The 27890-nt window shown below is 41.5% G+C and overlaps 1 protein-coding gene across 1 annotated transcript; it reads right to left on the bottom strand.

Moving 5' to 3' along the window:
- Positions 1-2683: 2683 nt before the first annotated feature.
- On the bottom strand, positions 2684-26014 carry Atic (5-aminoimidazole-4-carboxamide ribonucleotide formyltransferase/IMP cyclohydrolase). Its single transcript, XM_090354760.1, has 16 exons — positions 25920-26014; positions 25536-25662; positions 21735-21811; positions 20734-20800; positions 19140-19228; positions 18572-18723; positions 17840-17996; positions 14636-14761; positions 13116-13223; positions 12182-12267; positions 10878-10967; positions 9776-9904; positions 7185-7277; positions 5166-5348; positions 3166-3321; positions 2684-2916 (listed from the first exon to the last, which is right to left on the bottom strand). The coding sequence occupies exons 1-16, from the start codon at positions 25936-25938 to the stop codon at positions 2797-2799; spliced, it is 1779 nt and encodes a 592-aa protein (XP_090210886.1). The 5' UTR covers positions 25939-26014; the 3' UTR covers positions 2684-2796.
- Between the last annotated feature and the right edge of the window lie 1876 nt (positions 26015-27890).

The following is a 27890-nucleotide window of genomic DNA, read 5'->3' as shown; positions in this document are numbered from 1 at the left end:
AGAGGGTGGGGGAATGGGAAGGGGTGCTGTAGCTCAAGAGGCAGAGCAATAGCCTTGAGCTGAAGAGCTCAGGGACAGCGCAGTGCTCAGGACCAGAGTTCAAGCATGACCCACAAAACAAAAAACAAAAAGATCTGTGCCAACTAAACTAGGATTCTATGAGAGGGTGAAGGAGGCTGAATGTGGTGAAAGCATCTCACAAACTTGTGTGAAAATGATCAATGGTTTGTCGATTTTGACTTGGGTTGGGGGAGGGGGGATGGAGAATGATGCCATTATATCTTTCATTTAAAAAAACCTGTGCAATTCAGCCTGGGCTCTGAAGAGCTTTGTTGTTTTCAGCAGTACTGGTGTTTGACCCCAGCACTGGGCTTCACATTTGCTCTGCTTCTTCAGCACTCTTCCAGCCCGCTTTGCTTATTATTTCTGAAAGGTCTTTCTTGTTGCCCAGACTGGCCTGGATTATGATCCTACTTATCCTTTCCACAGTACCTGGGAGGATGTACTGGCTCTGTCACCATACCATTTTGTTTTGCTTTTCCATTTGAGATGCTGTCACAGAAACTTTTTGCCTAGACCAGCCTCAAACCATGACCCTTGTGATCTCTAACTCCTGAGAAGTTATACTTCCAGGTATCTCTCCCACCTGTTTTGTTTTTGCAAGCAGAAGTTTCGAGATGTAGCACAGGCTGATATTAAAATTTACTGTCCTCCTGCCTTAGCCTCCTGAATGTTGCCATGTTTGCACTGCATTATGAAGACTGTGCTACTTGGTCCTGGCAACCTTGGCTTGAGTACACACAAAGGAAGCTGAATAGAAGGCAGTGAGGATGTGAGCTGGTGCTGTTTTCAGTGAGCACAGTGTAGGAGCTTTGGTCCAACTGTCTGAGAGCACAGTGGGAACACAAAATGAAGAAGCGTGTGTACAGCTCTAAGGGCAGCTGTTTCGTGGAATAAAGCAGTAATGGGGTTTTGCTACTTGATGCTTATCAGGATTAACTAAACTCTCCCACTCCTGCTACTCATTCTCACCAATTCACATGTACAGAGAAGAGGACCAAGAAAATGGGACTTCATTATTTCCAAGCATGGGACATACTACATACCTTAAAAAAAATAAAGGCTCAAAATGCTGAGCTGGTAGAATCACATGTGTAAGTGTGGTTAGAAAATATGGCATTACAGAGCCAGTGTGGTTTCAATAATTATATCCTTAATGCTTACTTTTAGTAAGGCTAACTGTAAATTGGTAGAGACAGGAAACTAACAGTAATGTGAGCCCCAAACCTCTATTTGCTACCTACTACAATATAGCTAATGATCCCAACATGTTATAGCTAACAATGTTATGTCTCTATCTACATCTGGGGTCAGGAATTCAGAGCTCCTTTGGGCAATACTGGCCTGGACCTCGAGGACCTGGAACAGGAGACACATGGCTCACTTGCAGGGCTTTGCAGCTAGCATGTACTGGATGGTGTCTCCTTGCTGAACACTGTTGACAACCCCTTACAAAGAACAGGGCTTCCCACAGAGCAGCAAACCACCCAGACAAATAACGCTGACATGTCCTTTTCACTTTTTCTGAACTCAGGGCCTCACACTATTAAAGTGGCAATCTACAGTTTTCAATAACTCAAACTTTTCTACCTAGAGTAGCCTAGAACCACGATTTTTCTGCTCTCAGCTTCCCATGTAAGATTATGGGTGTGAGGTATTAGGTCCCCACTGGACAAATCTTCTAAACTATGCTCCTTTTTTAAAAAAAATATTTAAAGGGTTTTTTTTTTTCCCTGTTGCTTTTTTGCCAGTTCTGGGGCTTGAACTCTGGGCCTGGGCACCATCCCTGAGCTCTTCAGCTCAAGGCTAGTGCTCTACCACTTGAGCCATAGGGTCACTTCTGGTTTTCATTCATTGGAGAGAAGTCTCATGGACTTTCCTGCCTGGGCTGCCTTTGAACCATGATCCTAAGATCTCAGCCTCTTGAATCCCTACGATTACAGGCCTGAGCCATTGGTGCCCAGGGCATGGTGACATTTTTAAAACATTCAAGTTTTATTTGGAGGGGAGGAGCTAGAGACTTGAGAGAGGAAGAAAGATGATGCTACAAGGCTTTCGCTGACCCCTAAGACCTCTGTTGTCAGTCAGGCCATGTAAAGGGACAGGATGCACCACTGTGTACTGCCTAACACAAAAGAGGCCCTGCATCCCATGTGCTCATTTTCAGAGAAAGCCTGTGTGTGATGTGTGGAACATGAGGCTCACCTCTGGGCATTAAATAGCCAGTACAGCTTTTATGCAGTTCCAGAGAGGAGATATGGCTGCTGAAGCCACAGCAGCATGTCACTCAGCAGAGGAGAGGGCTGCGTGAGCACAATCTACAAGGGCCATTCTCCTTGCTAATCCCCTCTCTGGTTCCAGCGCACAGGGGATAATCTGTTGCTTGTTTAGAAAGCACACGGGCAAGCTCCTTAGAAGCTGGATGAAAAAGCTCCCCTGGAACTCGCTTATGCCATCCACCTCTCAGGCTTACTTGCACATCGCAGGTTTCACAAGGGGAATGGGGCGGGTAGGCCGAGTGCCAGGAAGGAGGGGGATGCTCCTGTGACTCTCTTGCTTCAGCCCTGGGGTATGGTAATCCAAGACTGTCATACCCTTCACGTAAGACACGACTATACAAAACTATGGACCCAACCATGAAAGACGTCATTTTATTTCTTAAAAAGGTTCTTTCAAAGTTTCACACATGATTGTTCACCTACACACAAACCAACCATGAAATAGGAGGGGGTAAAATCAGTGGTGGAAGAGCCGGAGATCCGTATGAGCCAAAATGATTCCCAGTTCATCGCAAGCTTCAATCACAACCTTGTCAGCAGCAGACCCGGAGGGAGCTGCAATGTAGGCCACACCACTCTGAGGGAAAAGCAGTATTAATTGTCAATACACACGGCACATTTCCAAGTTCCCTTCCAGAATTCTGTGAAAAAGCCAGGGCAGCAGCACTTGGGTCACTCATTGTTCATATGGAGAAATCACCCACTTAACCCTCCAAGCAGGGCCGATTCTGTAACACTGCTACTACCTTGATACACAGCACACTAAAACTCAGAAGCAGGTGCTTCCTGCTCAGTCATATGAGGACACGAAGCCACTCTAACTCACCCTCTTAGCTCTGTCTACATTATCCCTGAAAGGGAAGAAGGCATCAGAGCTGACAGAGACGTCAGTGAGTTTGTCAATCCACTCCTTCTTCTCTGCCTCTGTTAACAACTCAGGGACTTCCTCAAACAGTGCCTTCCACTTCACCAAGTCTTCCCCCTGTGGGGTGGGAAGAGAAGATGGTTAGTCTGACATCACCTTTCCTATGTTCCACTTGATGAAAAGCACCATGCCAGAAAGCCAAGCCCTTGTGCACCTCCCTGTGATTTCTTTCTTGTTAAATAATCACACATCCTCATGTTTTGCAAAATAATTCATTACAGAGGAAAAGCACTCTGAGTTTACCAAATAGAGATGATACTAGAAAAAAAATCTGTTTGGAATCTTCCAGTTAGGTCTACTACTTTATATCCCTGTATCAAAGAAAACAGAAAATTACATTCCAAAGGTTTTTCAAAGGAGTCCTTCAAGTCTAACCTTGGAAACAGATGACAAACGCTCTACAACATTTATGTAACAATTCATCTCAATATTAAGTTAGTTGCAGAACAACCAAAACACGAATCACAGTATTTGAATGGCTATATGCTGAAATTTAATCTCCACTGTAACAGTATAAGGAATGAGGGGTTGGTGGCATGTGTCTTGGATCCTAGCACTCAGAAGGCAGAGCAAGATTGCATATTTAAGATCAACTTGTCTCAAAAACAAAAATGAGGTCTCTGGGAGGTGATTTAGTTGTGAAGTTGTCTCTATGATTGGTCTAGCATCTCCCAAGGCAGAACATAACATCTGTTCCCCCGAGCAGAGATTAGGCTCCACCAGATACCAAATCTGTCATCACTCTGCTTGGACTTCCAGCCTCCAGGACTGTAAGAAGTAATACAAATTATTCAGTTTGGAGTACCCTGTTATAGGAGCACAAATGGACAATTATTCCTATTTTAAAAGATACTTGGCTGTACTCCTGTTTATATACCAAGGGGGTATGGGGGCAGAGACAGTCTTACTAGGTAGCTCACTCTAACTCGTGATCTTCCTGCTTCAGCTTCCCAAATTCTGGCATGACATGGGTGGCCTGTCATTGTACCTGCCCACTTCCAGGACCACTGACATGCATCTGCCCAGTAATAGACAGAAGATATCTACATATTAACACAAATAAGGAAAGATGTTTTAAGCACTTCTGGTTTACAAGGCACACTGTGCACAGCCAGCCTCACTATGCAAAGAAAGACATGATTCCTGTTCCTGACAGGCAGATGTGCAGTCAGTGTGGACCTTCACACAGCCACCCATTTTTTTAAAGAATTTATTAACATTGATTTTTATATCATATTTCAAACGACATGTTTAACAAACAAATATTCAAGAAGGGAATCTCTATATACAATCACTGGCACTGAGATTTTAGAACATAATTAAAATTATGTGGAGGATTTATATGTCATAGATACATATTAATCTATGTAATATAACATCTTTGATTGCCAGAGTCACACCCAGCTTTCTGTTAAACAATTGCTATGTCTAGAAACAGGACTAAACCTTTCCTCTGGGATTTTCCTTGAAGTCTGCAATTAGTGCTCCCACTTGGCCTTCCTCAAAACAGAAGATACTTTAAAACATGAAAAGTAAAAGAAGCAGATCTAGTTGTTAGTGGAATGAGCTGAGGACATACCTCAAGTGCCAAGCACATGGCAAGAATGCCAAGCAAATGTAAGGCTTTCAAATCCCACCACACACACACACACAAACCAAAAACCCCAATGGAGTGGGCTGAGGGAATGCAGCTCACTGGTACAGAGCCTGCCAGAATCAAGATTCAATCACTAAGACCTCTACCTCCAATCAACAAAGTTAGACTCAAGACAACAATTTCAGACAACACAAAATTTCAAGAAATATTTCTCTCTGTATAATTAAATAAGGGTAACTACTCACGCGTAAAAAGGAATATACATATATTCAAACAGTCCACTCAGAACTCAAAAAGCCTTTACCTCACCGATGGTGCCAGTCACATACTGATCGATGGCATTGGAGATTTCTGCTCTCTTCACCCCAGGTTTAAACTTCATGGAAAGTACTTGTGGATGGTGTCTAAGCCACCAAACATTTGCCTTATCTCCTGCAAGGCGTGTACAGTGTATCCGAGACTGCTGTCCCGCTCCAATGCCAATAACCTGAGGGACAGCATAGAAATGGGTATCTGTTCCAACAACACCTTCTCAAAGGACTTCAGTGGGGAAGGACTTACTGTGCATTGTTTGTGCTGGAGCTTATTTAGAACCAGCAATAGCCACAGATGGGCTGTTTTGTTTTGTTTTCTTTATTTTGCCAGGCTTGGGGCTTGAACTCAGGGTTTGAGCACTGTCCTTAGGCTTTCTCAAGGATAGAGCTCTACCACTTGAGCCACAGCACCACTTCTGGTTTTTCTATTTATGTGGTACCAAGGAATTGAACCTGGGACTTTGGGCATACTATGCAGGCAGTGTACCACTAGGTCAAACTCCCAGCCAATATGGGCATTTTTTTTTTTTTTGGAGCCATGGAGCTTGAACTCTGGCCTGGGTGCTGTCTTTGAGATCTTCAGCTCAAGGCTACCTCCCCACCCCTGGGCTGGGTGCTGTCCTGAGCTCTTCAGCTCTAGGCTACCCACTTCTGTTTTTCTAGAGGTTAACTGGAGATAAGAGTCTCAGGTCCTTTTGTGCCTGGGCTGGCTCTGAACCTTGATCCTCAGATCTCAGCCTCCTAAGTAGCTAGGCTTACAGGCATGAGCCACCGCGCCTGGCAAGCTGGGAAATTTTTAACAGTTGGAAATCACTAAAGTTATGAGAGGTTCTTTCAGGTCACCTGACTCATTAGACCCCCCCAATTTTTGGACAAATAGTAAACAAATGCTGAGATTAGCTATAAATACTATGAGAAGTAATATGCTGCATCAAATCATACCATCCCCTGCCTTCCAAGTTAGGAAAGATCTTCACTGTAAACCAGTTCATCCATGCATTGCATTGACTCAGGTGTCAAAGAGGAGGTTAATACTACAGATGCTATTTGACTTAATAATCAATTAACTTAATAAAACCCACAGTAAAGTTTACTATGTTTATTCAAGTTAAACTCATAGTAAAGTTTACTATGATTACTTTAAAGTTAAAAATGCACTAAATATACCTGCCCTAGCAGGCATCTGGGCTCAGCCCAACCTAGTTCCACATGCTCACACACTTATTTTTGCCTATAGTTGGGCAAAGTCATTTAGTACACAGCCCGTTTTATAATGAAGTGCTAAAGTTCTCGTGGAATTTACAGTGCACTGAACATGAAAACCATGGTAATATGGGAATACTTCCCAACACCCTGAAGTGGAGGTATTGCCAATTCAGCTGTTTTAAGATGGAGACTCTACATCTGGACCGTAGCTGAAGTCTGAATATGTGTGGAAAAAAAAAAAACATTTAAAAAGTATAAACTGCACTGCACACAAATTATGTTTCAATAAGCCTGATTTATTCTTAGTCTAGTTGTCATATAAAAAGCCAGGAGTGTAGCTAAGTAGTAGAATAAAAGCCTAGTTTGAGGGTTGGCTCTGGCTCCTGTCCCTTGCATTCCACACAAAGTAAGAAATAAATACATAAGAATATATACGAAAATATATGGCTGAAGGCTGGTGGCTTCGTGCCTTCGTGCCTTCGTGCCTGCCTGCCTGCCTGCCTGCCTGCCTGCCTTCCTTCCTTCCTTCCTTCCTTCCTTCCTTCCTTCCGGTTTTATAACAATTAGAGTCCCACAAATCCAAAATGTGCCAACTCAATCTTCACTAATTTTAGTACTAGCTCCAAAATTACTTCTCAATCTTCAGTAGTTTAAAGTCTATCCAAGTGCTGAATAAGCAACGATCAATCCGAAAAAAGGAAGCACGACAAATTTTCCCTTTCAAGCTGTTTACTACCTGAGGCAGATGGATTTTTAAACATCATTTTGCAAAAACCATAAGGGAAGTCTGGCAGCTTTGTTACCTGCCCGTTCTTGGCATAGCACACAGAGTTAGACTGAGTATACTTGACAGCGATCGTAGCTACGATGAGGTCTCTGAAGGCAGACTCTGGCAACTGAAACAAACAAAATGGCAAATCTCAGCAGGCTTGTTAATCAACTGCTAAACTTTTTAAGCTTCTTACTTGCAGCTAACATAACAGACCAACAGCAGACCTATTTTGTAGTCACGTTGCTTACATGAACTGCTCATGCTACATATTTCCATGTTTTACTAAAAAGAATCACATTTTTCAGTCTCTGCAGTGGAACTGTTAGGACAGTGACCAATTGTGACACAGACTCAAGCTGTGACAATTTCTAACAACTTTACAACAAGCCTGTATATATCATACAAGATATGAAATGCTGTATTTGTTTCAAAAACCACAAGATTTTATTAGAGTACTAGTTATATCTTCAATTATCCAGAGATCTAATAAAACACATTCAGAAACAATGCTAAGGTTTTCTTAAGACACTGTGAGTCATTGTGGTATCTATGCATAGCCAAGGTGTTCTGAGAAAATCAAGTTAGGATCATTTTCTGCTTTGCTTCTAACTAGAAATTGTTGAAACATTCAGTATAAACTATAAATCCAAATATAGAATAAATACGCAATTGACAAAAATCATTGGTTTTAATATATAAAGGGACTAAAAATAGAAAGAAGAAAAATGTCATCTACATTAACTACTCTGAGCCATTAGCTATCGTCAACTGACTAAATTAACTAACAAGAATAAAAGTAGCAGGCACAATCCTGTAATCTCAGTACTCTAAGGAAAGCTTGAACTGCACAGTGAGACTGTCTCAGATAAACCAAAATTCAAAAACCAAAACCAAACCAAAGATTTAAGTTGGCTCCTCCAAAAATAAATGTTTTGACTCTGAAGAAAATCCCTTTCTACAGAAGATGAAAAGACAAAGTACAAACTGGGGGTGGGGGGAATAAATAGCACTTGTAATGGATTAAAAACATAAAAACAAAACAACACCTCAAGACTTAGTATCAAAAACAACTAAAATGGAAACAAGCAAAAGCTATGAAAAGACTTTCCACCATGAAAAAAAGTTTAACATGCACCATTATGCCAATTAAGTCAGAATCAGTGAGATATTACCCCTTATCAAATCTGAATGAAAATCAAAGCGATACCTCCAAAAAAGCTGGTAGAAACAGCTGGTAGTGTTGAGAATATAAAATGCTGTGAAATCCTTTGGAAAATTTTAAAGACTAAGCATATTAACTAACATGTTTTGAAATAATAAACACTCCTGAGCAGGAGTGAAATGGAAACTTTATTAGAGAAGTAGAAACTTATGTTTATACAAAATCCATACATGCCAGGTGCCCCTAAGCCTGTAATCCTACTTACTCACTCAGGTGGCTGAGATCTGAGGATTGAAGTTCAAAGTCAGCCCAGCACTAAAAAGACTTAAGATTCTTATCTCCAATTAACCACTAGAAAACCATGAGTGATACTGTGGTTCAAAGAGTAGAGTGGTAGTAGCTTTGAGCTGAAAAGCTCAAGGAGAGCTCCCAGGCCCAGAGTTCAAGTCCCATGACCGACAAAACAAGACAAAACAAAAACCATACATGAGTGTATACAAGGGCTGTCACGGTTGAGAAAGAGTCTGGGGCAGCAGGGAAGGGAGTGACTACTGAAGAGCAGCAGGGGCAGTTTTCAAGTTCACAATAACTAACATGTAGGGTGCAGCTTCTTTCTGGAAAGCCTTACAATGCTAAGGGACAAACTGGAGTTCAGAGTATACTAGAAAAGAGAATTCTAACAAATACCAAGGGTTTCTTCAGAGTAGGGATGGGCCAGAAACAGACCATTCCTCACCAGTGCAAAAGGTGAAACTAGCTCAACTTCTGACAGCTAGCCATGAGCACTCCCTCTCACCTACTTGCCACAAGTGCAAGTCAACTCTGTGGAGACAAATAACACCACCCAGGCGCTCAACTCTATTTCATAGCCAGTGCCCAGCATTCAATCAAAAACTTGAGGCACAGGTAAAGCAGAAAACAAAGGGATGACAGCTTCAAAGTACAGAAAAAAAGCACAGCCAATTCAGACCGAAAACAGCCTTCAAAACTGACAGTCTGATTCATCCTTCAAATCTGAAGGCCAATATCTCAGGGGGCTAGGGCCATAACTCAGTGGTAGAGTACATGCTTAGTACATGCCAGGCTCCATATTCAGTCCCCTAAAACAAGAAAAAAAAAATCCAGAAAGCAAATAAATACCAGGTCCATTTTCCCACTGAGTAAACCTGGGTAAATTCCTACATGACTGCCTGCATCATAATTCTGATATTTACAGTACAAATGACAGTCACCTCCACAGTATGCTATGTGTACCTCCTACAAGATGACAACGAATGTGATGTGAAAACTTGTCCACACAAACATTTCTGATCCCAGCACAGCAAATGAAAACAACTAGATATCCATCACAGCACATCTGCCTATACATGGGTTATCATGTAGTGTTTCAAACAGATGCTAATCAGCAAGCCCCTCTGCAGTTACTTATCAGCATTCAGTTTAATCACTTCCTTACTTACATCTTTATTCTTGGTAACGATGTTGTTGAATAATGACCTGTTGATGACACCATTGTTTCTCTTCTGACTTAAACGAAGACCAAAGAGAGTTCGAACTTCATTTTCATCTGGTTTGTAAGACTGGTCCATCTAAGACACAAATTTAAAACGTTAAAAATGAATTATATTAATAATCTTCAAAGTCTTCATTTAATTGATGCACAAAAGATTGTATCTCTGACAACACTGGCAAAGTACTGTCATCCCAGCTCTTGGGAGATTGAGGCACAAGAATCTCAAATTGGAGGTCAGCTATGGTAGGGCTCAAATGGTAAAGGGTCAACCCATGAGCATGCTGAACAAGCTTGAGGCCCTGAGTTCAAACACCACTACTTTCAGCAGCAAGACAGTAAAGGAAAACCAAAAAGAACAAAGACTATGATGGTAGCTAAGTATAGCTAAATGTGGTCAGGTCAAAAAAAAAAAATTTTTTTTTTTTTTTGATGGGGCTTGAACTCTGGGCCTGGGCACTATTCCTGAGCTCTTCAGCTCAGGGCTACCATCCTTCCCTTGGGCCTAGGCATTGTCCCTGAGCTCTTTGGCTCAAGGCTACAGCCCCTACCCCTTGAGACACAGCCCTACTTCCCATATTCTAGTAACTGGAGTAAGAGTCTCATGTTCTTTAGTGCCTGGGATGGCTTTGAACCTCAATCCTCAAATCTCAGCCTCCTTAGGAGCTAAGATTACAGGCGTGAGCCACCACACCCAACTTTGGGTCAATATAAAAAACAAACAAAAAAAACCCCAGCTAGGTATATTTAAAAAGGACTTCTTTATTTGAAAAGCTCACATGGAATCTTTGGTAAAACGTAGGATTATTGGCATTTTAAGTTGGCTCTGCACAATCTCCATTTGTTGATTCAACCAACCACAGAGTACAATTTTGAGAAAAAAAAAATAATTGCACCTATACAAAATGCATACAGTGTTTTTTCCTTCTCATTATTCCCAACAATATGGTTTAACAACTATTTACTATTTCCCCTAGAGGAAAGATTACAGATGGGGAAAGAGACACAAATTGTAAGAGCAAATTATCATTCTAAGGAGCAATTAGACTGACCTGAATAACACAGTAGTTTCCATTTTTCTTTTTAGAAAGTATTTTTAAGGCTTCTTCCTCATATCCAGGGGCAACAATTCCATCAGAAACCTGCAAACATATTCCATGTTAATTTTTAATGTAATGCTATTGCTATTATAGAATTACTTTCTGTAGCTGACCTATATTGTTATGCTGTCTGTTCATCTCATTGTTAGTTTTTTGTTGTTGGTGGTTGTGGGAGTTGAACTCTGGGCCTGGGTGCTGTCACTGAGCTCTTCAGCTCAAGGATACAGCCATACCCCAGGAGCCACAGCGCCCCTTCTCATTTTCTAGAGGTTAATTGGAGATAGGAGTGTCAAGGTCTTTAGCGTTCAGGCTCGCTTTGAACCAGATCTCAGCCTCCTGAGTTGCTAGGATTACAGGTGAGAGAGAGCCACTGCGCCCCACTCAAGTTAGTTTTAACTAAGATTATATGGATGATTTCCTCAAGAAGGGAAACTAATTCTTATTCACGGGTTTGAGTTTTGTACTAGAAAGAGCATTCTCCATTTCTGGTGCTGAAGTACCTGTTTATTTGACTTGGAGGATGCGTGTCCCCCCGTGCTTCCATCACAGGGCTATCACTTAACTAAGATAAATGTCACAGCATTGAGATCACCGGTGACATGCCAGGTCAGGTCCACTATGGTTGGGATATAATGGCTATGCACATGATCCAGGCACAGGCTCCTCTGTCCTTCAACTGTGTTTTGTTTCTTAAATCTTTTCAACGACCTTCATATTTTTTCATATATTTTTTATTGTAATTAATAGAAGGGTTACATTATATTTGCCAGATAGAAGGCACATTAATTCACACACATTGATACCCTTTCTCATGTCTTGGTCCCCATTTCCCTCCCCCCACCTCGACCCCTCATCTTGTTTTCCCCCCTTCCCTATCAACTACCTTCATTTTATCTTTTCTTCTGCCTCTCAACACCAATGACATCCTTGCTTTTCTAGAATGCTCATTTGATGTTCAAATGATGAGAGCAGGTTTACATATTAATCTTTTGCTTTCTACACATATTTACAATAAGATTATATCAATGGCAGTAAAAGTGTAATAAGGACAAAGTCAGACATCCATTTGAAAACTGTAAATCTCAAAGTGAACAACCAAAGGATTCAGCTTCTACATAAAATACCAATATCTACTTGATAATTTTGATTAATTTAATTAAATAATTAATTAGCTAATATAAATGCTGCAGGCCACTGTTTCTATGAACATAGTCATTTTATCATTTAATCATGGATTGAAATACATTAACACTAACTTCTCTTGAGATAATTTTCGCAGTGGGGACATCACAAATATCAGATAATGCGATGAAGTCACCAAAGGAAGACATTCTATCAGCCCCTGCAAAGAAAAGTTACAAAAAGGTATTTTCATCATTAAGTAGCCTCATGTAAAAAGATTTTAAAAAATATCCCCGTGCAATCACATAAAATTTACTTTCTCTAAAGTAATTTTCTATATAAGCTTAAGCTTTTAAAATAATAGACCAATGTCATTTTAGTAATAAGTAACAAGGTATTCATTAATTTTTATCTTTAGTATTTAGTAAACTGTTTTCTGTTAAAGATCAGATTAAACATTTTTCAAGCTTTTCAGCCATACTCTCTACTTTTCAACCATATGGTCTCAAATCTTCATTTTTAGTTCAAAATGATCCAAAGTGGCTTTAATCTAAACTATATAGAAATGGAAAGAAGACTGGATTAAGCCAAAGGGATATAGTTTACCATCCCTTCATATATATGGTGAGTTATGATAAGTTTATTAGAAATCTTCTTTAAATATACTGCCACTCACTTGATATTCAACTCAAGAATTAGATTCTTCTAAAATGTATAAAATAAAAAATATAAAATATAACTCAACCAAATAGTGAAAGTGCATTCAAAAGCTTAATCTAAACTTACACAAACCAAATTCCATTTATTATATTAATAACAATAACATACCTAGGCTTGGTAGTACATACCTGCAATCCTACCACTCAGGAAGCACAGGCAGGAGGATTTTAAGTTTAAGGCCAGCCTGGATTACATGCTAAGACTTGTTTCAAAGCCTTTTATAAACAAGTTTTTTTTAATGAAAACAATCTTACTATGAAGAAAGGATGTTACTAGTTTATTCTATTCAGGATAAAACACTGATTTTTTTTTTGCCCCCAAAAAGCCAAACATGGTGGGAGTTCTGACCTCTTGCTCTTGCATATGCAGTTGACACAGGTGTCATGGTGTCATAGAGGTCGTAGACCATGCAGACTTTGGCTTCATCTTTACTGAGTGGAATTCCAATAGCAGCGCCTGGCAAAGAAACCCATAAAATAATCATAAACCTAACACCTCAAGTTGCCACTCCTCAAATCCAACACTCAAGCATCTAAAAAAAAACAAAACCCTCTATGTAGCACATTTTCTAACACCCATGCCAAATTAAATAAAGAATCCTTATTTAGCTAGGTAATTAAATACCAAAAATATAGTTGCCAGAGGTAGGGAGAAATCTCTTCTCCAGCCCTAACAGCACAGAACCACTAGAGGTAAAGGACGCTTGTCCACTGCTGACTCTCTGTTCTACTAGATTTCACACATCAATTATTTCACCCCCCTCCTCCCAAATCACATTACTAACATCCGTTGACACTGAGAATCACTGTTGAGCCACCAACAGACCTGCTGATATCTACAGACAACCACAGTGGGAGTGGCAAAAAGGTATCTCACACAATGGCTAAGAAAAGTTATAGGTCAAGCAAAAAACATTTTATAAAGCATAAAAAAATATTCTTTCATCTATTATATTAAGCCATCTCATTCACTTTTTTTTTTTTTTTTGCCAGTCCTGGGCTTGAGCTCAGGGCCTGAGCACTGTCCTTGGACTTTCTCAAGGCTAGAGGCTCTACCACTTGAGCCTCAGCACCATTTCTGGCTTTTTTTCTATGTATGTGGTACCGAGGAATCGAACCTGGGTCTTCGTGGATGCTAGGCAAGCACTCTACCACTAGGCCAAACTCCCGGCCCCCATCTCATTCACTTTTAAACCTTGTATCTCATAACTCCACTTTTATGTATCATATTTTGTCCTATTTGTATTGATATCATTATCCACACACCTGCCCAAAGTGGCTTTAGACACAGTAAAACACCTATACTTGGCCGGGAGTTTGGCCTAGTGGTAGAGTGCTTGCCTAGCATGCACGAAGACCCGGGTTCGATTCCTCGGTACCACATACATAGAAAAAAAAAGCCAGAAATGGTGCTGAGGCTCAAGTGGTAGAGCTCTAGTCTTGAGAACGTTCAAGGACAGTGCTCAGGCCCTGAGCTCAAGCCCAGGACTGGCAAAAAAAAAACCCCAAAAAACACCTATACTCATGTTGTGACTTGTCAAAGTTCAAAAGGACTTTAAGAGCTGGACATTTGTAGCTCATGGCTGGAATCCTAGCTACTTAGAAGGATAAGATCTGAGGATTATGGTTCAAAGCCAGCCCAGGCAGGGAAGTCTGTGAAACTTAGCTAGAATGAACTCTTATCTCCAAAAAAATCCAGTAGTGGAGCTGTGGGTCAAGTGGTAAAGCACTACTAGCAATGAGCAAATGAGGCTTAAGGATAGTGCCCAGACCCTGAATTCCAAGTCCAGGACCAGCATAAGAAAAAGAAGGTAATGTAAAAAGCAATTTATTTTGAGGGCTTCCAGGGCATTCTAGCTCAGTGCTTACCTGCAGGGCTGACATGCTTGAAGGAGGCTGCGGCTGGGATGTCTAAGGCTTCTTTGAGCTCCTTTACCAGCTGCCAGGCATTCAGAGCATCACACAGGTTTATAAATCCAGGGGCTCCATTCAGAACTATACACAAAAACATGGAAACTTAACCAAGCAACTCCAGTAGAGTCTGACACATGTGCCTTTCTTAAAATATAAAAGTATATTAAAACCATGCAAATGTTTTAATAATATTTAAGATACACACAGATACAGCAAATATATTAATAATGTGATGATACAGGAGGGAAAAACAGCTAAGTGTGCGCCCATCTTTAAAGAACATACACACATATGCACATACTGCCAGAGCACCCAATCCAGCCAGATTAGAAATAATTAAGAACATTAAACAACTACGACAGGTGGCATCAATTTTAGGTTATAAACTTTCTAAATTTAAAATATTATACTATAAGCTAAAGCAAGAGCTATATGGAAGGAAAGAGCAGAAACATATGGTGCTATGTTTTTTTTTTAATCAGTTGTGGGGCCTGAATTCTGGGCCTGGGTGCTGTACCTGACCTCTTCAGCTCAAGGCTACCACACTAACCCTTGAGCAACAGCCCCACTTTCGGTTTTCTGGTGGTTAATTGGAGATAAAAGTCTCACGGGAGCTGGGAGTTTGGCCTAGTGGTAGACTGCTTGCCTAGCATGCTCCAAGACCTGGGTTTGATTCCTTGGTACTAGATACATAGAAAAGACAGAAGTGATGCTGTGCTCAAGTGGTAGAGCACTAGCCTTGAAGAAAAAGCCCGAGAACAGTGCTCAGGCTGAGTTCAAGCCCCAGAACTGGGAAAACAAACAAACAAACAAACAAACAAAAAAATCACTGAATTTTAGCCCAGCACTGTGGCTCATGCCTGTAATGCTAGCTACTCAGGAAACTGAGATCTGAGAATCAAGGTTCAAAGCCAGCCCAGGCACAAAAGGACCTGTGACTCTTTATCTCCAATGAACCTTTAGAAAATGGGATGTGGGGTGTGGCTCAAGAATAGGGCAGTAGCCTTGAGCTGAAGAGATCTGGGATAAGAGTTCACGCTCCATGACACCCCCCTCCCCCCCAAAAAAGTCTCATGGACTTTGATGCCCAGGCTGGCTTTCAACCATGGTCCTCAGATCTGTCCCTGAGTAGCTAGGATTACAGATGTGAACCACTGTGACTGGCTATGATGCTACTTTCTTTTTTTGTCAGTCCTGGGCTTGAGCTCAGGGCCTGAGCACTGTCCTTGGACTTTTTCAAGGCTAGAGCTCTATCACTTGAGCCTCAGCACCATTCCAGCTTTTTTGTATGTATGTGGTACCAAGGAATCGAACCCGGGCCTTTGTGCACGCTAGGCAAGCACTCTACCACTAGGCCAAACTCCTGGCCCTGATGCTACTTTCTTACAGGAGACACAGGAGGCCCTGCTTAAAAACGAACTACAGATACAAGGCTACAATTTCAGAGTCTGCCACTGTTTAGTTTCTTGCACAATTTTGTGTCTTGTGAATAAGCATAAGAAATTCAGTACATACAAAGAAACAGTTGGATGCAACTAATTAAAAACAAAAAATGTGTAATTTCATTTCCTTCATGTGTTATGTTAGATGGGCAAGACTTGCCAAATGGTTACCAAGTATCTACTACAGTATTAGTCACTTTTCTTGGTACCAGGATATAGTACACATTCCTTCCACAAGAGCTTTTGGGGGAGGCAAACAAGAAACAGAACAGACAACAAACAATAATTGTTAGGTACTAATCCAAATGTGTTGGAAATGTATGGCCATAAATATTTTGTACATAATTATAGAATCAGCTCCTTTGGCCTTCTTTTTGTCACTGGTGGCCTGACTCAGGTCAGTCCATGAGGCTTACCTGGAAGCCTGTAGACAAGACAATAGAGTTCAGCTCTAACTGCCTCACTGACCTTATCTGCACATGCAGAGAGGTAAGTGATGTCTACAGATGGTCGGGATGTTGATGATGACAGCTAAGATTTATTTAAAATGCACTGGGCCAGATACTCTAGATTCTTTATATTATTAAAAATTTTTCTTAGTCAATTTTGTGCTTTAATAAGGAATACTGATGACAGCACAATTTATAAAGAAAAATAACTTATTCAAAGTTCTAGAGTCTGGAGAGTCCAAAATTCAGGGTCCTATGTGCTTAATCACAACAAGGCAGGAGACATATGGGTGTGAGGGAAGAAGAGAAAGGAGGAAAGGACCATTGCCCCTTGATAGCACCACTGATCCATTGATGAGGGAGTGCCCTGGTGATCTCACATCTCTTGAAGCTTGGTCAAAACCACACAGATGTACAGAATGGAGGCTAGAGTTATGCTAACTCACACCATCATCTACTTTGCCCCCTGTAGTTCACCCACACTGGTAAACGGAGAAAAAAGAAGCTGACCACAAGGCCTACTTCTTTCTTTCAACCTGGGCTCTAGCATGTTTTCAAGTATGAATAAAGCTGTGGGGCCAACCCTCCCGGGCAGTGCTTACCCTCTAAGACCCCACCTGTAACTCCTCTGCCCTTCTCCACATTCCCTCCTGAGACAAAATGCTCTAACTCAGGAATAAAGCAAGGAAAAGACTAAAAACCCTTCTCTTAGCCCTACAAACCCACAAAGTCCTGGTTTCTGTTTCAAGAATACCATGGCATTTTCTAACTTCACACTTGCATTTCAGCCCATTACAACTGTGATTCTAACCCTATCATCCCAACAACAGTGTTTCTTCTATTATTCCCCAAATTAACAGTCTTTTCTGTTCTCAGTGGTATTCTAATCCACTGATTTTCCTCTTCTGTCCCTCTACTCTTTACCAAGCAGTGGCAAAGCACTTCTAGGCCTGGTCATGGTCCTCTATGAAATTCAGGCCATGCCATCCTGTCTCAGATCTTCAAAGTCTATAACCCAAGACATTCCAATCTGCATCTCCAACTTCACCTCTTCCCACAATGGTGAGGCAAGGGTTTTAAGGTAAGACAAGGTAGAACTCCACAATTTGTGCTCACAAGTCCACTGGCAACTCAGCTCTAGGTGGCTTTAAAACACAGTATGTCATAAAACTTCTACATGTGAACCTTATCAGATGTTGATACACAGTATAGAGAAACAGACACTTCTCCAGACCCGTCCCACTGTGCCCTGTCACACGGGGCTTCACCTGTGAGGGGGAGCTTGGGCTTCAGGGTGTACAGCTGGGCAGGAGTCTGATGAGGGTTCATTCCATACCTCAGGGGCATCTGAGATATTCCTTTGCTGTACTGTTTCCTAAAGTAATCTGAAATTGCATCATCATATTGTGCTGTATGGGTGAAGGCCTACAAAAAAAAAATAGGGTAAGCTGTTAGACAGCAAGAACATTTCAGACAGGGGACAAGAGGTTTTGAGGCACACACGAGATGTACATGCATCCATATATAAAGACACCAATTAACAGTTCATGGAAAACCAAAATATCTTATCCCAATTATCTTTCTAGCTCTTGTCAAATATTCTTGTTGGGCTCTCCTTTTCATTTGTTTGATATCAATCGTGGGATTTCAACTCAGGGCCTAGGTGCTGTCCCTGAGGTTGTTTTTTTGCTCAAGGCTAGTGTGTTCTACCACTTGAGCCAAAGTTCCATTTTCTGGTTTTTGGTGGTTAATTGGAAAGAAGAGTCTCAACAGACTTTCCTGCTTGGACTGGCTTCCATGATCCTTAGATCTCAGCCTCCTGTATGGCTAGAATTAGACATGAACCACCAGCACCCAGCTGGCTCTCCATTTTTAACAAAAAGGTAGCAGCTTCAAGCAGTGCCTCCCTAGGTGACATACTCTAGCAAGGACTGGTTACTGTCTGGTTGGCAACCACTGTGCTAGCTGGATGTTACAGTACAAAAGGAGTGTGTCCCTACCTTCAAAGCTAACTGCCGCCTTGTCTCCAAGGATGTGTCGTGAGTGTCAGAGGTTGTCATCTCTGTGGACACTGCCACATAGTCGTCCGGCTCACACACCACTGTTACTCGAGCATGGTTTTTGGCTGCAGCTCTCAACAAAGTTACTCCACCTTTAAAGGACGAGAGACATTATTTTGACATTATATATACATATTTTTGGTGTTTACCTAACAGGTGATAAACCTATTTCACACTTCTCTATTAATTTCTCACTTAAAGAAAACACATAAGGAAAACATAATTAATATAACTGAGCAATAAAGTACTCTTTAAGCACCCTGTGTTAGCTCACACCTATAATCCAGCACTTGGGAGGCTGGAGCAAGAGACTTGAGTTTGAGGTGCATCTACATAGAGAGTTTAAGAGTAACGTGGGCACCTAGTGAAACCCGCTTAACACACATACGCAGCACTCCCCTGCACCACACATTCGCACTTGCTGAGGAGTAAAGAGTAAATTTTATTTTATTAGAATTCAAATAATCTCATCCTCTGTCAAGTCTTAAAACTGTTTTGTCTAACTTACCAATATCAATTTGCTCCACAGCTTCTTCAACAGTCACCTCTGGAGAAGCCACAGTCTTCACAAAGGGATACAGATTACAGACAACAACTCTTAAGATCAAGAGAAATGTATCTGTCATTAACAAGCTCAACCTGTACAGTTTATTCAGTAAACATGATCATCAAAATTTTATTTTATTTTTGCCTGGCATGGTGACACACACCTTAATCTCCTCTCAACAAATAATTCTAAAAACATCTAATATTGTAATTGCTATTTTCTAGTAGATATAGATTTGCATTTTTTCCAAACGGATTACACACAGTGATACAAAACAATGGAGTATTTTATGGGCATTTTCCCAGAGAAATCATGAAGATAATTGTGACAGGCAGGCCAAAATAATAACCTAAAAGTTAGAACAACCAAGAGTCAGTGAAACAGAGGGCTACTACCAGGACTGCAACACTGTAGCACTCTAGCCTAATTAGGAAAATCAGATAAACAGTTCATTCTAGAGGATTATTACCCAGATGTCCCAATTAGACAAATATGTAAAAACAAAACAAAAACTACACTTGAAAATGGGGTGATGGTTATATAACTATGTGAGTATACTTAAAATCTCTGAGTTCTATATTTTAAATTGGTGACTTGTGTGACACATAAATTACACCTCAATAAAATTTACACAGGAAGTGGCACTGTGGCTCAAGGGATAGAGCACTGAGCTCAGGGACAGTGTCTAGGCCCAGAGTTCAAGCCGCATGCCTGACCAAAAATAAACAGAAAGAGAGAAAACTATTATTTTTGTTTAAATGAATAATAAGCTGGGTGTGGTGGCACATGATTGTAATCCCAGCACTCAGAAAGCTAAAGTAGTAAGTGTTCAAGGACAGTCTCCCTGTCCCTCCCCACACACAAAACCACTACTAAAAAGTTATATATTTTGTGGGGCTGGGAGTTTGGCCTAGTGGTTAAAGTGCTTGCCTAGCATGCACAAAGACCCGGGTTCGATTCCTCAGTACCACATACATAGAAAAAAGCCGGAAGTGATGCCGAGGCTCAAGTGGTACAGCTCTAGCCTTGAGAAAATCCAAGGACAGTGCTCAGGCCCTGAGCTCAAGCCCAGGACTGGCCAAAAAAACAAAACAAAAAAAAAGTTATATATTTTATATATTTTGGAAATGTAAATCTGGCTAAATTAAAATGCTTACACAGGTAAAATACAGAAGAGATTCACTAAAGGTGTAGAGAGAAAGCGAGAAAGCAAGCAAGCAAGCAAGCAAGCAAGCAAGCAAGCTGGGCATAATAGCTCACACCTATAATCCTAGCTACTCAGGAGGCTGAGATCTGAAGATCAAGGTTCAAAGTCAGACCAGGCACTAAAGAACCTAAGACTCTAATCTCCAATTAATCATTAGAAAATGGGAAGTGGGGCTGTGGCTCAGGGGTAGGGTGGTAACCTGGAGCTGAAGAGTTCCAGTTCAGGGATAGCACCTAGGCCCAGAGTCCAAGCCCCATGACCTACCAAAACAATAAAAATAAAAATAAAAGAAAGAAATATTCTATCTCTATTCCTTAATGTGCTAAAATATTCAACTTCAAATTTTACCTTATAAGATTGAAATCGAGTCGGGACATGTCAGCATTATCTTCTGGGATATTACGAGCCAGAATTCCTAATTTAACAAAGTTTTAAAAAAAGTATTAAGTTCAAGGTATCTTTACACTATTATGATGCTATCAGTTAACTCTGCTAACGTTCTTTTCTGGGGACTTTTAGACAGGGTCTCACTATGTTGCCTAGGCTATTAACCTCCTGGGGTTAAGTGCTGAGACTTCAGGTGCATGCTACTGCACCTAGTATCTCTAACAGTCTTAGAGAATATGAAATGCCCAGACAAGGAATTATCAAACAGTAACAAAATAGTAGGTTATGTCAAAACCAGGGAATTATACTTGCTAGGTAAGTTCTTTGCCACTGAGCTATAGCCCACCTTGAATCCCTTTATCTTATTTTTTTTTTGCCAGCTCTAGGGCTTGAACTCAGGGCCTAAGCACTGTTCCTGAGCTTCTTTCTGCACAAGACTAGAATTCTAATTGAACCACAATGCCACTTCTGATTTTTTTTTTTCTGTTTATGGGGTACTGAGGAACCGAACTCAGGGCTTCATGCATACTAGGCATTACTAAGCCACATTCTCAGCCCCCAACTTCTTTTCTTCTAAGCAAAAACACATGAAGGAATTTTCCTGCAACTTCTCTGGGTCTGTCAACAGTTCATGTGTTCTGCGGGCCTGTCTCATAGACAGCCTGTCCATGAAACTCAGCTTTTGAGCCTCATTTGCATTTTACTACAATGGGAGAGTTAGCAATATTCTTACTGCTGCACATTTTTGGCTTATAAACAATGTGCTGTGTCTAATAAAAAAATGTAAACACTCTGAAAGTCAATAACCTTGTGACACTAAGTTTGAATTACTTTACAAGTCCATAGTATACATTATAAAATATGGAAGCAAATGTGACAAAACCTATATAACTTGAGACCTTCCTCTTAGTTTAATATTCCCGACTTAGGATTGTTTTATACCAAAGGTACCAATCACTTACCAGCATGGACTGCAGGATGTAGGGTTTTCACACGGCCCCCTAACATTTCAGGAAATCCTGTTATCTCAGAGACATCTCTAAAAACAGATAAAACATTACTAATGTTTCTGAACTGTTACTTTTACATTATTCAAAAGATCTACCATCAAGTCTCTGCAAGAGACTGACCCTGAACTGATTTCTAGCTTTTGAAGACTTTCACTGGATTTGATCCCTCCTCATATGAATCTTTGTGTGCATGTGTCTTCCCTTCCCTCTCTTCCCACCTTCCTTCTTATGCTGATACAAGGTTTGAACTCAAGGATTCTGGTTCTTGTTCAGTTTTATGCTTACAACTGAGCCATGCCTCCAGTCTAACATTTTTGATGATTGGAGATGGAGCCTTGCATCTTCAGATCTCAGCCTCTTGAGCTCCTACGAATATAGGCATAAGTCACCAGTGCCTGGTCCTATACATGACTTAAGAAAATGTCTACTTTTCAAAAATGCTTATCATATTTTTAAACTGATTAGCTTCACAGAGAGAATTATCAGTCCTAGAGCATTAGTTTTACAACTTTCAGAAGAGAATCCTAATCCATACTGATTAAGTATTGCTAAGAATAAATTTGGCTGAGCCAGGAGCGGTGGCTCATGCCTATAATCCTAGCTACTGAGGAGGCTGAGATCTGAGGATCTGGTCCAAAGCCAGCCTAGGCACAGAAGACCATGAAACTCTTATCTCCAATTAACCACTGGAAAACAAGGAGTAGGGCTGTGGCTCAAGGGATAGGGCGGTAGCCTTGAGCTGAAGAGCTCAGAGACAGTGCCCAGGTTTAGAGCACAAGTCCCACTGTTCACGGAAAAAAAAAAAAAAAAAAAGAATAAATTCAGTTGGACACGGAGGTGACTCATGACTAAAAATCCCACCACTGGAGAGGAAAAAGAAGGCTCTAGAGCTCAAGGTTTGTCTGGGCTCCATAGTAATACAGTTTCACAAATAAAAAACAAAAAAATCAATTGAGAAGCAACTAGTCAGAAAGTAACCTTAGAAACTCACGAAAGGAAAAAAAAAAAAAGAATTAAAAAAAAAAAATCCCAGGCAGCTCAGGTCCAACTCCTAGTGTGAGAATGGAGGTTTCCTTGACCAGAAGTATAGTTCATGCCTACAATCTCAGTACTCAGGAGCCCAGCCTGGGATACACAACAAAGAAATAAAATTTAAACATGTGGAAAAAGAAGACTGTTGCATGAAGTGATTCTGATATTAACATAACTGGTAAACACACAAAAATAAGTAACTTTTGAGTCAAATGTTTCAGTTTTAAACACTGTAATGCTATAAATGCTTTATACAGAAAAATGTCCATAATATATAAGAAAAAAAAAAAGGAAGTGGCACTGTGGTTCAAGTGGTACAGAGCTAGCCTTGAGCTGAAGAGCTCAGAGACAGTGCCCAGGCCCAGAGTGCAAGCACTTGAATGACCAAAAACAAAGAAACCCTAGGACGCAAAATTTTATCTCTCTGTGAGTTGTAAAATAAGTATAAAGAATAAGCAGTAAAATAGGGCCAGGAGTTTGGCCTAATGATACAGTGCTTGCCTAACAAGCAGGTTCGACCCAGGATCAATTCCTCAGTAGCCATACATAGAAAAAGCTGGAAGTGGTGCTATGTCTCAAGTGGCAGAGCTCTAGCCTTGAGAAAGCCCAAGGACAGTGCTCAGGCCCTGAGTTCAAACCCCAGGACTGACAAAAAACAAAACAAAACAAAAAAACAGCAAAAGACATGCTAATAGTTACAAGTTATTTCTACTCTTGATATTCTTTTTTAATTGTATTTTATTGTCAGGGTAATGTACAGAGGGGTTAGTTACATTTGTCAGGTAGCGGGTACTTTATTTCTTCAACACTGATACCCCTTCTCATGTTTTTGTCCCCCTTTCCCCCCATCATTGACATTCGTATAGTTCCCTACAATTTTCTATGGTCAAAATGTTGTAAGAAAATAAACATTTGTATTTATATTTGTGTGTGTGTGTGTGTGTGTGTGTGTGTGTGTAAAATAAACATTTTAATGCACCAGATTCTGACAACAGGATTCTGAATTTCCTGAGTCGACTCTCCTAATAAGGAGAGCCATTTGTGGGCTGAAGGGGAGGAGGAAGAGGGAATGATGTGCAAATGAGCTGTGACTGGCCAGGAACATACAGTTCTAGCACCAACTGAAAATGGTAAAGCACGGTTCAAATCCAAAATTCCCTTCATGTAATTCAGGAAATTAAATCCATTTCCTCCAACCAAGGAAAATGGCTTAAAACTTACGGAAGGCAGGTTTAGTCACAGAACTAACCACTAGGTCACTGAAATAGCTTGTTACCAGAATTTGTACTTAAGAATTTGTATCTAATAGTTGTAGCATTCAGGAGTACTTGCTGTACACTCACTCACTGATTACAATCTCATCAGTTTACCTCATAACAAGACAAGGGTTAACTTACTGGGATAAAATCTTGACCTCTAACTAGCCATGTAATCTTGGGCAAATTCTGTGTTTGTGACTCAGTTTGCTTTTCTATCCACTGAGGTTAATACTTCCTATATCCAAAGGTCTTGTAAAGACAAGAGTCAATATGCATATCCAACTCATCCATGAGCTAATGGTTCACCTAATGGTGAACCCATTTACCCTTTAATGGAGAGATGTTCACGTTCTCAATACATACACATGCATTTATCACAGTAAGGGTAAGCAAGGAATGGCATGAAATAAGGATGAACTGATAAGTATGCCAGATGATATATAGTTTTTTATTAGTCTGAGAGGTTCACATATTACAAAGTTGGGGGTGGGGAAGCCACAGACTTTGCTTAAGTTGGAGAAAACTTCAATTACCACAATGGTAAAACCCCACCTTGGCTCAATGGAAAAAATCAGGTCTGGACTTGAACCTCACCCCTACTGCTGTGAACACGCGTCAACCCACCCTGCCCTGACAATCAAGGATCAAGGACAGCATGCAAACAGATTTTGAGAAAAAATGCACTTACTGAATACAGTAAAGTATGCTTTGCAACCTTGAATTGTCCAATGTAAGAAGCTACACACTGCTCTCAGAGTAGCATTTCCTAAATAATGTGGATAATCTACCTCTGTGAGGATCTACATATTTTCCGCAGAAAAGCAGATACTGCTTAGAGGTATCTTAGAGATGGATATCTTTCCTTTGAACATTGGCTGTAGTTTATCATCACTGTACCTGCTGGTATTCTGCATTTTCTACTCCCCCCCCTTGCATCTGAATGTTACTTCTTTGAGGGTGGGAATGGCCCTCTTGACCTCCTTCTTGTATATCCATCCTACCTATTTTCTGGTGTGTGTGTGGGGGGGGGGAAGAAAACATTTCGAAGGAGCAGTAAATGACTTTTATCTTCATGTGGTTACTGAAGAAGCCAGAGAGGCAGTTTTGTTTGAAATAATGGGATACAGCCGGTCATATACATGGTGTAAACTTTTGAGTTTGTCGTGCATCACAACCAGTCCCTGTTTATATGTTACAGAAAGAAGTGTCTAAATAAGAACTAAGGCGCCAAAGCCAGGCCTACCTAGGTTCCAACTCTACCCCTAAGTCCTTCCTCAACTCTGTAAACGTGCAGGAAGTTAAGAAACTGAGACCTCGGCACCTTACTTTGCTCTCCCATGCGGTGGATAAGGAGGGGAGCCCCCACGCTGCGTTCCTGGGACCAGTACGAGGTACTTTATTCTCAGTCCCCGGATCCCGCTCCTTTCTGGTTCACGAGTTGGCACTCCGGGCCGGGCCTTACCTGACTGCCAGGCCAGCATCCCTGAGAGCTTTTGCAGTCCCTCCGGAAGCCACTAGACTCAAGCCGACAGACGTCAGGTTTCTGGCAAATTCCACAAGGCCAGTTTTGTCAGAGACACTAAATAAGGCTGAAACAGAAGACATTTTTTTTTTTTCCCCCTTGTTACCCGCGATGCACGGCATTCACGTTCTCTGAGGTCTGGGGCCGGCCGACCAGGCCGCCCCAGGCCCGGGCCGCCTCAGGCCCCGGCCGCCCGGCACCGCAGGGGCCCGCGGGGCGGAGGCGGCCCGGGGTTTCCGCAGTACGCCCGCCACCGCCGCCGCCATCGCGGGGGACTGGGGCCGGCGGGCAAGGATACAAGGCACCGACCCACGGGGGTCTCACCGAGCTGGCCGGGAGCCATGGCTGCAGCACGGGGTCGTGGTCAGCGCGGTGGGAGCTGCGGCACCACGTGTGGAGGGAGGCGGGAGGCCGGGACCCAGAAGTTCAGGAAGCAGATGGGCGGGGCCGACCCGACACGTGACCTCCCCGGCCCCGCCCCTGTCACCGGGCCCCGCCCCGCCCCAGTAAGGAAATTGACGCCGCGGGCGAGAAGGCAGGCGGGACCTGGCCCTGGCGCTGGCGCTGCAGCCTCAGTACTGTGCTCCTGGGACCTAGCCCCCTGGGTCCCGTTCCTCTGGAGGCCATCGCCCCGAGACCTCCATGGTAATTGCTGTTGCCCACGGCAGCCTAACCCCAGGCTGGAATGCTGACAGACGTGTCACAAGTATACCCATGCTGAAAACAGGGGAAAGAAATCCACGTTCTTAGAGGGGCAAAGCTAGAATGGTGGTGGCCATCCTCCAGCATGCCGCCACTTGGAATCGTTTTGAGAAGTAAAATTGACTGGCTTCTAAAAATCCACATGGCAAAACCAACAGAGAAAGGAAGTTGACATCTTGAGATTTTTTTTTTTTTTTTTTTGCCAGTCCTGGGGTTTGAATTCAGGGCCTGGGCACTGTCCTGGGACACTTTCTGCTCAAGGTTATCGCTCTGCCACTCGAGCCACAGCGCCACTTCCGGCTTGTTCTGAATATCGGGTACTGAGGAATTGAACCCAGGGCTTCGTACATGGTAGGCAAGCACTCTACCTCTAAGGCCACGCTCTCGGCCCCTCCAGTCATTTTTTTTTACTGCCCCAAATCCATATCTATCTACTATGTAGAATCAATAATTTATTTTTTTTTATTTTTTTTGTCGGTCGTGGGACTTGAACTTTGGTCCTGAACTTTGAGCTCTCCAGCTCAAGGTTACAGCCCTACCCGCAGAGCCACAACATTTCCGTTTTTCTGGTGGTTAATTGGAAAGAACAGTCTCATGGTCTTTAGTGCCTGGGCTGGCCTTGAACCATGATCCTCAGATCTCAGCCTCCTGAGTAGCTAGGGTTACAGGCGTGAGTCATCATGTCCCACTAAGAATCTATTTGTGACCTTTACATACATCCTTGCTGTGAACACTTTTCAACATTTTTGAGAGAAATAATGATCTTCACATTTTCTTTAGGATGTGCTTGTTAATGAAATGGGTTAAAAATAACAGTTCATGGGAATTGTCAGCATAAGCTAGTTTCAAAGATAACAATTACTAAAATCTTATCAAACTTTGATATCAGAGTCTCCAGGCAAACAGAACTCAAGACTTTAAGATCAGCTGACCTGTGTAGGACCAAACAATTGCCAAAGGCTAAAGCTCATCTTTTCTCAGTATCTTGCTTGCTTGTGCTCCTGTCAATTTTGAGTTAAGATGATAGGTTCATTTATACCGTCACACTGCAACCACTGGCTATCTAAAACTAGGGAGAATGTGTGTTGTAAAATTATTGGCCAGCAGTATATGACCATATGTGACTATGTGATTCTACCTTTAAAAAACCCCTAGCTTTTTTAATTTGGGGGCTGCTCACTCCTGAGTTGAGTTAGTCCTGGCCCGTCAGTGCAATAAACTTCAGAATTTTACCATCAGTTATTGTCTGTGACTTCGTTTAGTAGTGTTGTTCTATTTCATTAATTGTTCTTTTCATTTTTGGTTTTTATTTGCCAGCTTGAATTTGGAGAGACAAGTTTTGTTGCAGTAGTAAAGGACATTTCCCTGTCCTTAGGTTTTTAAAGGAAATAAAATCAGGGAAAAATTATTTTATGAAATTTTTTTCTGGGATGCTTTGATGAGAGAAAATCAACAATGCCTGAACAATAGACATTTTCTTTCCATGCAGATTTCGAACATTTATTCTTTTTGATAAATATTTATTAAACCCCACGTAGCAGAAATACTGGGTGATGAAGAGAGATAACTATCATCTAATCACAGTACCGAAGA

The sequence above is a fragment of the Megascapheus bottae genome, chromosome 21, assembly GCF_031878675.1.
Source record: "Megascapheus bottae isolate mThoBot1 chromosome 21, mThoBot2.hap1, whole genome shotgun sequence".
NCBI classification, from domain to species: Eukaryota; Metazoa; Chordata; class Mammalia; order Rodentia; family Geomyidae; genus Megascapheus; species Megascapheus bottae.
This window is presented reverse-complemented; position numbering and strand designations above follow the sequence as displayed.